The 12,311-nt window shown below is 37.4% G+C and overlaps 1 protein-coding gene across 5 annotated transcripts in view; it reads left to right on the top strand.

Annotated features, from left to right (window-relative positions):
* Nucleotides 1-12,311, top strand: part of zc3h18 (zinc finger CCCH-type containing 18) — a 31,324-nt gene that overhangs the window by 17,597 nt on the left and 1,416 nt on the right. For 3 of the 5 annotated variants that reach the window (XM_016483190.1, XM_016483187.1, XM_016483188.1), the window contains exons 10-18: nt 4,513-4,698; nt 6,082-6,207; nt 6,351-6,446; nt 8,071-8,310; nt 10,792-10,908; nt 11,021-11,217; nt 11,580-11,770; nt 11,888-11,987; nt 12,145-12,241. In XM_016483190.1, the coding sequence (XP_016338676.1) occupies nt 4,513-4,698; nt 6,082-6,207; nt 6,351-6,446; nt 8,071-8,310; nt 10,792-10,908; nt 11,021-11,217; nt 11,580-11,770; nt 11,888-11,987; nt 12,145-12,241 (1,350 nt within the window). The remainder of the gene's footprint in view (nt 1-4,512; nt 4,699-6,081; nt 6,208-6,350; nt 6,447-8,070; nt 8,311-10,791; nt 10,909-11,020; nt 11,218-11,579; nt 11,771-11,887; nt 11,988-12,144; nt 12,242-12,311) is intronic. The other 2 variants (XM_016483191.1, XM_016483189.1) reach the window with 2 other exon arrangements.

Raw genomic sequence — 12,311 nt, 5'->3', positions numbered from 1 at the left:
CCGCATAAACACATTTCATTACACCAAATACACAAAATAATGTTCTTTTTAGCAGCATCATATGACCCCTTTAAATTGCCAGTCATAATTTATGATTAGGTTTATTTTGAAGTATGCATTGTTGAAGTTTTTTTTTTTTAAATGGAAATGTTTTTTTTATGGAATCAGGATTGTCCAAAGATGTGGAGAGGCCAGAAGAGGAATTGATCCTGGTTCTCTTTTCCATTGTGTCTGTGTCTGGTATATTCCTCTGTGTCGCCCCCTTCATCGTTATGTATTGATCTTTTGTTCTGCTTCTCCTTAATTTGTATTATTCGGCTGCCTGTGATATTCCAGACTTCACTATAATGTCAGGGCATTTTGAAACATTAGTTGAACTGTTAGATGTCGTGCCCTGTGTGTCTTTGCTGACCTAGCAGTTATTCTGTGGTTTTCACCACTGTGTACTGTACACTGACTTTCATTGTCACGTTTTGTGTACTTAGACGTTTAGACATAGAACTGGAACTGTGCCAAGCCAAGAATAAAAATTATTGGGAGGGGAAAAATCAAAACAAACTTTTTTTTTTTGTCCTGTTTATAGCACGGTTTAGTACAATAGTTAAGTATGCCGCAAAACAGGTTATAGGTAGAACCCTGTTTATTGTTTGTCTGTTTGTGACGGGCGGCTCTTGCAATACTGGAATTGTGCTTTAGCGTCAGTTTTCATGTTAGCGTTGTAGGTTTCATCATTGTACGTCACAAAGGTGATGCATTCAGAGAAAGGATGAAATGATGAAATGACCGGTATTTTGATTCTGGTTTGTTCTTCGTAAACAAGAGTCATGTCAGAAAGGGTTTATCCATATAGAAATAGCTGAACGTGTTCATGCAGTTAGTTCACTGTTAAAATGTATTTGTGGATGGAAGTCCTTTTCTTGTTTACTTGCATTGTTCATATTACAAAATAGTCCCTGTTTACCTTCTTAATATATGTTCCTGGTGTTATTAAGAACTATTTATCTTTGCCAAAAATGTTTCCTTGTAAAATATAGCTAATTCATTTCTGAAGGATAATGTGGCACTGAAAACTGGAGTAATGCCTGCTGAAAATTCAACTTTTCCACCACAGGAATACATTTCTTTGTAAAATGTTTTAAAATAGCAAATTGCTATTTTAATTTGTCAGATTTCACAAAGCCTGTGTGATATTCCAGGCTGCTTTGTTACAGCCTGTTTTCTCCTTAGGCTTTCTTCCTGTCAGAGTCTGATTTTAGTACAGCACACTTTTATAACCTGCTCATGGAGGCGTGACTGAAAGTTACATCATCAGCTGAATGTCTTCCAGGAGTTGAGTTACACCCCGTTTCAGAGTATGCCAGTTCCCGTGATAAGGAAAACAATGCAATGACTTAAGTCTTAAACTGTCTCGACTAGTTTTCCGATATTCTCTGCAGAGATCAGATGTCATGATTACAGATGGTTTAATTTTTCTGCAAGCATGAAGCAATGCACTCAGATATCTTTTCTGGATTGATTTATTAAATATTATTTTTAGACACATGAATTACAAGCATTGCATTTGTCCTTTTGTTATGACAAATGTCTCCACATCTGCGTACTTTCTGGAATGAATGTCAATCTTGCATTCATTTTTATAGCTTACAGATTTATATGAATAAATGAATGCATTATTCATTGATGCAGGAATCATTCTGTATCAGTCAGAATATGATGCAAGTGTGTAATATTTAAAGATATTCTTGCAGTGTAGACACACTTTGAAGTCTTAACTCGTAAGTGAATCTTGGAAAGGCCTTAAGCTAGTTATGTGAGACAGCTCCTAACCTCTGTTAGCTGTGGTTTGACCTGGAACTTTATGATTCAGTGCACGATTGATATCTATCATACTCGCACTGTTAAAAATGACGACAAGGGCATCCCATCACATGAACAAGGTTAAAAGTCCGGTGTCTTCCTGTTGACAGCATGCTGGTTTAGTTGAGATAAACACCCGAGCTGTTTGATACTATGCTGCCCTATGGAGCGCTGATGAAATATGTAAATCTTTACGTGCGTGCTTGCGTTTGAAAACATTCCAGGTAATATTTTGTAGCTGTTATTTTTCTCGTGATAATGCATTTGACAAAATGCATTAAGCATGTGTAGAGTTAATAAATTAATAATGTGGTTTACATTTTTTGTAAAGAAAGTAAACACTTATTCATCATTAAATTGACCAAATTTAACAGTAAATGTATTTATAATGTAACAAAAGATTTGTTTATACTAAATTCTGTTCTTTTGAACTTTCTATTCATCAAATTCTGTAATGTATCATTATTTCCAGAAAAATATTAAGCCTCACAAGTGTTTTAACATTGATAGTAATAATAATAATAATAAGAAGAAATGTTTATTGAGCACCAAATCAGCATATTAAAATTCTGAAAGATCATGTGACTGGCTGGAGTAAAATTTTAATAATATTTCACAATATTACTTTTTTTTTTTTTTCCTGTGTTTTTGATCAAATAAATTTAGCCTTGGTGCAAAAATCTCACCGGCCTCAAACTTGAGTAATAGTGTGTGCAGTAATTTTAACAAATTGCTAGATAACTTTTGTAATCAGATTTTCACACAGTTAGGAGTGAAACCAGGTATTCAAGTATGATTAATCTGATAAAATCCTTTAAACCATAAAAAAAAAAAAAACACTTGTCTCCCATTTTCTGTTACTTGTATTTAAATTTTTTATTTGGGGATTTGCCATGTTACTGCTCTGCATAAAATCTCTGTTCACGGAACGATCTGCTTCCTTTTTTCCGTACAAACAGGAAATTAAAGGTGAGCTCAGATTCCACTTCTAAAAATAGTTTATAGTTGTCTGTACTATTTTTAGGTACACTGCAATACTTGCCTCAGATATGTTTACTCTCTGACATCATCACCCAAAAGGACATTCCAGGTCCTAGGCTGGATCACGTTACTCATTAGAAGGCATACTTTAGTATACATGATCTGGAATGCCCTGAGTTTAACTAATAGCATAATGTAATGATCTTTAATTAACCCAAGGATTAATGAGCAACTTTTTCAAAAACTCCCAAACTTGAACTTTTGTCCAAATGGCTTTGGTAAAAATAGACCAGGAATATCCAGAGAAATTAAACTTGAATATGGGACTACCGGAGGGCCAGCTGGTCAGGCGATATGACCGCCAAGGTCTGCTCACTACATTTAATGGGCTGGAAGTCGGTGAGGAACTTTTCAGACCGAGTCTGATTTAGCACAGCTAAAGCCATGAATATCCAGATAAAATTAACATCCAAATCCATGAATATCCACAAAAATGAACATCCACTTGAGATTATTGGAGAGCCAGCAATAACCAACAATATTAAGGCATTATTTAGAAATATTATTAACCGTTCTCAATACTTGTTTGAACTGAAGCACAGGGGAAATCTAGGGCTCTTCTTAGGGAAACAAACATTAACAAAGATTATAAACTAGATACCCAGTTGCCGGAAAACCACAGTTTACTTTGTCTGTCGAACAGGAATTGTGTGGGAAACATGAGGTAGTTTCTCCATTTCATTCATATTACCTGTGTTTTCTGGTGTGGTGTTTGAATGGTAGCCAACTGATTCAATGTTATTATTTAATTGCTAAACATGTGACCTGAGAGCACTAGATTTCCTGGCGCAAATGAAGTGGGCTAAAGACAACAATGTTGGTAATTTAGTAATTCAGCGTAAAGATAATACATTTTATTTGAACAACAGCTGACTGAATCAGGTTTTCAAGTTTATGCAAGATCTGCTTTGTCGGAAAGTCATGCATAATTTTGGGTAAAAAGGCTTGCTTAAGACAGGCCTCTGAAGTGATCAAATGCAAATAAAGAGACATTTGACACTACTTATGAGAAGTTTGTTGGCAGCTCTAGCTTCCTGATGAACAGTTGGATGACTTCCAAAGTCAGTGAAGAGGATATAGTCTGCTGCCTCCATATAAAATTACTTTGATTCACTACAGTTTACAGTCATTTCACGAGAAATAATTCCATTTTGAAATGTTTTTTTTTTTATCTCTATAGCAACTCCTTCCTGTGAACACTTAAACATTGTAAAATCACTAACGCATGGCATCTATTGTTAACATTGCTTAATATTGTTACCTAATGGTGATTTGATAATGTCAGTTGGCATGCATATTTTTGGGGGTTTTCTATTGTTTTTTCAGGAAATGAACAGGTATATTCTTGTTTAAGGAAGACTTGTGCTTCTGTTGATTCTAGATGAAATGATGACAAATCTATGCTGACTTTACCATGTCAATGACACAGCTTCTTTGACCGAGAATGTGGAAATTCTACCTGCTAATTGTAAACATTTCGCTTTCATTAAGAGAACTGCAAATGTTAAAACTCTTTAAAGGAAATAGGTCATTGAGATGTTTGTCACGTTAAAGAATGTCACGCTATAGATACTTTTTTTTTTTTTTTTCTAAATTCCTTGTTTTTCTTTTCAGAGGGCCAATGGAGCCACCACCTAAGAAGGAGATGGTCTCGTTGCCCAAGAGGCCAGATGAATGGAAAGACCCCTGGCGCAGGTCTAAATCCCCTAGGAGAAGACCTGGTCTCATGGGCTCCCCTCCACGTGGCCGTAGACGACACCGGCCCTCCGGATCTTCAGTTTCCCTTTCCAATTCGTCTAGGTAAGATACCTGCCATGGAACTATTAAGACATTGGTGTCATTTGATAATGGAAACTTTGCCTGCTTTTTTGCAAGTTAAAGGGATAGTTCATGAAAAATCTTCGGTGTCATTCCAAACCCGTTTGACTTTGTTTCGTTAAAAAACAAAGAATTAGAATTAAAAATTAGAAACTTAGAATTCTATTCTTTAAAAAAAACTAGCTTCTCTAATCTTTTCGTATTCTGCCTATTTTTTTTTTATTTTTTTTCATTTATTTATACAATTAACAAAAGCAAAAAAGGCCTCTAACACTAACTTGCTCTATTCTTTTTCTATTCTATCTGTTTTCCTTTTATTTATCATATAATTAATATGATGTGCTTGTTATAGCACTTGCATATAATTGCTCTTTTGTTGATTTTGATTGCTTCCATTAGCTGCGTTTCCATCCACCTATTTTTATGCTCATTTTGGAATATCGCTTAAAAAAATGCTGGATGGAAACGCCAAGATGCGCATAAATCCTAAAAATGCGCATTAAAAACTTGTGCGCACATTTGAGTAGGATAAACTTTTTATCCAATAAGAAAAATGCGCATAAACTACGATGGTAACACATTTACCGAATACATTCCTCCATGCACATCGAAAAAGTCATGTGACTTTGCGCTATGAGACGGGATAACTTGACTAGCAGCGGACCGATCTCGTTCACAGCATCTATATGTTGTTATGGTCATTCTGAAATGCCTGAGCAAAGTCTGTCGTCAAAGTATTTCTGTATAATTGTCTTACACGACTGCGTTCCCAAACAGCAGCATCCACCTCCGAATGCAATGACAGCATTTATTGTGTTACGTCTGTTCGCTCTGAGGTGCAAGTAATTTATATCATATATGAAAATTATTATATTCAGTGGCTTCTCCTATATTCTTAGTGATATTTAGTGCCACAGTTTACCAGGAAGTGACGATTTTGTTCTCTTTGACTCGTTGGATGGAAACTGTGCTTTATTCACATATGTTTTATGCGATATTCCAGTTTTGCGCACAAGTTTAAGTCGAATCGTTGGATGGAAACAGCTATTGTCCTCATTTGTAAGTCGCTTTGGATAAAAGCATCTGCTAAATGACTAAATGTAAATGGTTTAGAGCATAAAACAATATTTTGAGAAAAGTCTTTCATTGAGGTCCAATGTTGTTTTGGACCCCATTGACTTTCATTATATGGATGGACAAAATCAGTTGAAACATTTTTGCGTTCCAGAAGAATAAAAAGTCTGAAGAAATACAGGTTTGGAACGACAAGAGGATGAGTAAATAAATGAATTTAAATTTTTGGGTGAACTATTCCTTTAAGCTAAGCGGTGATGCTTTATTTTTTACATTTCTCCAATTTTCCAGGTCTTCATCCCGATCCTCATCGTTTACGGGTTCTGGCTCTTCCCATTCCCGATCTCGTTCTTCTTCAATGAGTTCCTACTCAAGTCACTCCTCTCAGCACAGCTCTTTCAGCGGAAGCCGCTCTAGGCAAGTTATCAAAGTTCACAACAATATCTTGATTTGCCATACTAATTTGCTGTAATGACTTATTCAGTATACCACATTTATAATTCACTGGCTTTTACTGTGACTGTTTGCTGTTACTAATAACTTTACTTTCCATTGTCTAGATCGCGATCCTTCTCTTCCTCGCCCTCCCCGACCCCCTCAGCACAAAGAAACACTAATAAGAACAAAGCTGAGCAGCCTCCTGGTGCATTGAAAGGGTAAATACACACACTCATGCTCTCAAAACATAGCATCCTAGGTGTATGTGACTTTCTTCTTTCAAACGAATCCAATCGGAGTTATATTAAAAATTGTCCTGGCCCCTCCAAGCCTTTCAATGGGGGTAAGCGGGTGTTGGTTGTCAACAGTTCAGAAGACGTGAAATAAAGTGTGCACATCCGTAATAAAATGTCCCTCACATGGCTCCAGGGGGTGAATAAAGGCCTCCTGTGGCGAATCCATGCATTTTTGTAAGATAAATATCCATACTTCAAATGTAATAAACACTTTTTTCTCACTTCCGCTGACTGGCATATGCGGAAGCCGTATGATAAACGTGATGATAAAGTCTGTTTTATGTTACAGAAGAACTTTCTATTCCTCAAAGAATCATGTTTCACTAAGATTTTTTTTGGGGGGGGTGGCAAATCAGCATATTAGAATGATTTATGAAGGATCATGTGACTTTGCTATCACAAGAATAAATGACATTATAACATATATAAAAATAGAAAGACTGTTATTTAAAATTGTAGTAATATTTTACAACATTACTGTTTTCACTGTATTTTTGATCAAATAAATGCCAACTTGGTGAGCATCAGAGGGCCTGTTTACACCTGGTCACTTAATGTGTTTTTAGTGATCGGATATCTATCTGATTTGTTAAAATGGTTCCATTTACACTTGGCCACATAAATGTGTGTGTGTGTCTCTGCAAAACATATTGAAATCCGATCTTCAATTCCTGCACTATATGCAAATTTAACAGTTCACGTCAACGAAAGCAACATATATGCACTGCATTTTATTCATAATGAGCTAATTTCAAGATCGAAGACCGCAATAGGAGAGCATGGCATTAGCACTCGTAAGATAATTTAGTCTCACTACTTTTAATGAAGATGATTTTGTTTAATAATCAGCTCATTTTATTCATCATGAGCTTATTTCAAGATCCAAGACCGCAATAGGAGAGAGCATGGCATTAGCATTCGTAAGATAATTTAGTCTCACTACTTTTAATGAAGGATGATTGTGTTTAGCATCTGCGACTTCCTTTCAGTTTCATTTGTGGCAGTTAGTGTGTCGGATTGCTGAAGAGATGCTCAGCTGCTCATCTGCAGCGATGCGTGTACAGTAGCATTATCGCTGTCATATCTGACTATAATATGTCATATAGCCTATAATGCTCTCACACGTTTATTATTTTAACATTTTGGGAGAAGTAAGCTTTACATATGTGGTTTCAACAACCAGGTGCATTTATGCTTGTCCAGTTTCATCTGGAATGCGTCCCAGACCACCTCCTAAAGTGGTTTGAGGTATCGTATTTCGTATTTAAATACGAAAGCATTTCGTAGGGCATTGACGCAAGGTTTTTTCACAATCAGGTAGCTATCTGATCAGAGAAAATGCATGAAGTGACCAGGTGGTAAAATAAGCCCAGAGACTTCTTACAAACACATTCAAAAATCTTACCAACCCCAAACTTTTGAATGGCAGTATGCTAGTCTATATCAGCACAAGTTTTAGTGTTTTGCCTATTTCTAGCTATAGTTGTCAGTACTGCTCTTCTCATTTACTCACTGCATGCACGTGCAAATGCATATTTTCATTCAGCCACCCATTGAAGCCTGGTGCACTGCCCCCTCCTCGCAGGGAGAAAGGACCCCCCAAAATGATGCCCAGCCCCTCGTTGCCTGAACAGCCAGGGAAACCACCCAAGCCAATCACAGAGGCAGGAAAGCCCCCCAACCCCCATCCAGCTGGACAACTTCCTGGACCCAGAGAGCCGAGAGAACCACCCAACATGAGAGAAGGACGCAAGAAAGAACGTCAACAGAATAACCCACCTCGCAGGTACAGCACACGTTACGTCTTCATTCTGCCACTGATGCACACTATCGCTCTTTGTTTGGTTGTTTCACGGTCATTTACAAGGATCATTCAGCCAAAAATGAAAAAACTGTAATTATTTACTCATGTCCTTATTTCTTTTGTAAAATACAAAGGGGTTTTTCCCTCATCCACATGAGGTGATGATGGCTAGGATTGTCAAGTTCCAAAATAACAAACAGCAAAATAATAGTGTAGTAATAATAGTGGACTTTTCAACCAGGAGAGTTTGATGCCTGTTTGAAAATGGTTATATTTGCAATCCTGTTTCTGCTAGTGGCATGTTAAGTGGTGAATAATGACTTAAAATGTTCTCCATTTCCTTGAATTCAGTCTGTTTGTCACACAAAGCTTGAAATATAGAGCATGAATCTATACTTTTCTATTTTTATTTTTAATTCATGTTTTAAATAATATTTATTTTATTATTATTTTCATTTTGGAGCTTGGCGTCAGAGCCTTTTTGGGTTTTTTATTTATTGATTGATTTAATCACTTTGTTTTCCATGGCATAAATTGTCAAAGGGATTTGGAATGACATGAGGGTTAGTAGTAAATAGCAGAATTTTTTCTTTAAGGTTTAAGGATTGCATCAGCATAAGAGCTGGAGATTTTGTTTGTGGCTTGATAGTGTGCTTGTGTTTTTGTTTTGTTTTTTTGTGGTTGTTTTTTTGACATTTGTGTTTTGAGTGTATTTGCATATGAACCATTACCCAATGACCAGTGTTTGTGAGAGTGAGTGTCTAGAAAAGCGCTTTTCAGCACAGGGAAGCAGCATGTGACAAAGTTCTGTCATCTGTAGCAGTGAGAGTGAAGTTTCACTGTGGATGTGGAATACCCTGCGTGGGTGTTCAGGAAAATCTCCTGTCCCGCTTGTTCTAATGCTTCAGAACAAAGAAGCTTTTGTGGACTTTTCATAACTGTCATTATGTCATTGGCATTTGGCCAGATGTTGTTGGCATTTAGGAGCACATCTGATACAGACAAACCTTTAATATTTCATATTAATATCAGTAAGTAAATATTTGTTGTTGTTGTTGTTATTTTTTTTAAGGCAGTGTGGCTGGTGCTTGCCCATGCAAAACTTGTAGGTTGTTGCCCTGCGGTTGAGTATTGTGGGTGGCTGTTAGGCGGTTGTTAACCAGCCATGTCTACAAGATTTCTTTCGCTTTTTCTCCACCACGCAAAAATGTTGAAAATAGGAAGAAAATCACCAATCACCATTATGAAGCATCGTTCATGTCTGTTACGGACATGCTACACTGAGAAGTCACTGAAATATTCTGCAGCCCCTTTGTTTGGATTTATATTTTTGTGCACGCTGTCATTTTGAAATGCCAGGATCATGTAGAAACTAGTTCTGTAATGTTGTATTAGCTCTATAAGACAAGGATAAACCCTTCAACAATTTAAAAAAAAAATCAATTGAAAAGAGAACACTATATGATCATTTCAGTTGGCAAGAATTTGGGTGTGTGCTTTGCCTGTAAGGTGTTTAGATTTTCTCTGATTGAATGCCAGCTGTCTGTACTTTCACTTCACTCAGCTGTCAAGGCATGTGATGCTTATTTTTCACTTTTTTTTGGAAAGTCTCATTCACTAAGGCTGCATTTATTTGATCAAATATAGAATACCAATATTTTTTTTTTTTATATATATATATATATATATATATATAAAAAGTGTGTAATATTACAGTTTAAAATAACTTTTTTCTTTTCTTTTTCTTTTTCTTTTTTTTTTTTTAAACATGATTTATTCCTGTGGTAGCAAATCTGAAAATCAGCAGCCGTTACTCCAGTCTTTAGTGTCCTCAGAAATCATTCTAATATGCTGATTTGGTGCTCAAGAAACATTTCTTATCAATGTTGAAAACAGTTTTCCGGAAACAGTGATCATTTTTATCAAGCTCTTTGATGAATAGAATGTTTTAAAGAACAGCATTTATTTGAACCAGAAATCTTTTGGAAGTTTGTAGTGATGTACTGTAGTGATTACTCTCTGTAGATACATTTACATTACGAGAACTGGTTTCCGTTAAACATTTATATTGTAGTGTCCACAGTTATTATTGTCAAAGAGGAACATCGTGCTGTTACGCAGAAGAACATCAAGTGTGACATGAATGCTTTGTGTGTTCTTCCCTTTGCTTTGGATTTTTCACTTGCAGATTTGTAATGACTACAGAAATACTTTGTGGTCTGAATGAACCTTTGAAGCTTCATTATGAGATTCATTGATTCATTCATTGTTCACTTGATTCAATGAAGGATTCATTAGACTGAACCTAACCTATAATTCCTCAATGATTCATTAAAAGAATCGGTTCTAAAGAGTTGTTCATTCTTGAACTGCACTAATTAGTGACACTGGTTTCATCTACAGTGTTTAAACCAACATTTTATTACGTTTCTGTGTCTCTCTTCCTGTTTGATTCTCCGGCAGGCAAACAGAGAGTGGCAGTGTAAGTGGCAGCAGTTATTCTGGCTCCAGCTCACGCTCAAGATCCCGTTCCTCCTCCGCCTCACTCTCCCGGTCTCGTTCCGGCTCCCACAAATCTAGGTATGCAATGCACAGAGACAGTCGAAAAACAAATCTATCTTTACCTGTTCTAGTAATTAAAAGATCAAATGCAAATGTCATGGTATCACAGATTGTCTGTGTGGTTTCACAGGTCTCTGTCGGTCAGTAGCGTGTCGTCTGTCTCGTCCGCCTCCTCCAGCAGTAGCTCAGTCAGGAGCGCCGACTCTGATGACATGTACGCTGACCTGGCCAGCCCTGTGTCCTCCGCCAGCTCCCGATCAGCCACTCCAGGCCTTGCCTGCAAGGAAAGGGGCCCTCCACGGGACAGGGGCCCCAACAAAGACAGAGGTACTGTGGTCTTGTCGCATAAGACTCCAACAGGCCGTTAATAGAATTTTAACATTACTCTTTTGAAGTGGTGTTATTGTGAACTAAAAATCATGAACCGAAATGAAGCCTCTGTGAAATAAAATATAAATATTACATGAAAAACTTAAATGTACAAAATATAGAAATGTTGCCTTTTCTACAACTGAAATAAAAATAAACCTAAACAGAAATATATAAAAACTTATTGAGAAGCACATAAACTGAAATAAAAGGAGAACTGAAAATTTAAAATAACAGCAAGTCAAAATATTATTAAATACGTGAATAGTATATAAATATTACTAAAATAACAGTGCTGTTTTGTTTGGTGTGCCTTAAAGGAAAACCGCCAAAGAAAGACGAGCCTTTCAAAGATGAGCGAAAACGAGTGGACCCCTCCGGTCTCCCTCCCAAAACCAGCTCGGGCATGCCTAGATCTGGAAACAGAGGTCACCCCATGCACCCGCCTCCTATGGGTCCTCCAGGAGGATTCGGCTCTCACAAGGACATCAAACTCACCCTGCTCAACAAGGTAAATGGGGAAGGTGTCGTTACGGTCATGTAGTCATGTAGTTACGGTCATGTCGTTACGGTCATGTACACAGAAGTGTACGATGGTTGAGTGACTTCTTTATTCCTCTTTGGCCAGCAGCAAACCGACAGGGGCAATAGGAAAAGGTACTTTCCTGCCAATAAAGAGCGACCCCCTTCGCCTCTCAGCAAGAGGATGGCGCTTTCGCCTGACAGAGGTAAATAACACGACATGGCACATTAACTGTCCATTAGAAAATCCCTCCTGAAAAAACGGTTGTGGTTAAGCTCTTTCCTCAAAGGATGTCCGGAAGTTCAGTCAGATGTGGCCCTCGCAGCGATCTCCTCAAGCTTTACTCTCTGATATCTCCGTAGGTCGAGACAGGAGGATGCCCGGCCGACCCTTGCTCTCCCCCAGAATGGATCGGCCCAAAGGACAGGGTCCTCGGCCCATGCCACCACAAGGAGAAAGGTACCCATTGCCACTTTCTTTTCAGTCACACTTTCTGAATATCCCTTCAAATATGTGGTGATTTCCAGTA

This window comes from Sinocyclocheilus anshuiensis, unplaced genomic scaffold (genome assembly GCF_001515605.1).
Source record: "Sinocyclocheilus anshuiensis isolate Anshui unplaced genomic scaffold, SAMN03320099.WGS_v1.1 scaffold481, whole genome shotgun sequence".
In the NCBI taxonomy this organism is placed as follows: Eukaryota; Metazoa; Chordata; class Actinopteri; order Cypriniformes; family Cyprinidae; genus Sinocyclocheilus; species Sinocyclocheilus anshuiensis.
The sequence above is the reverse complement of the archived record's forward strand: the minus strand, read 5'-3'. Positions and strand labels throughout refer to the sequence as shown.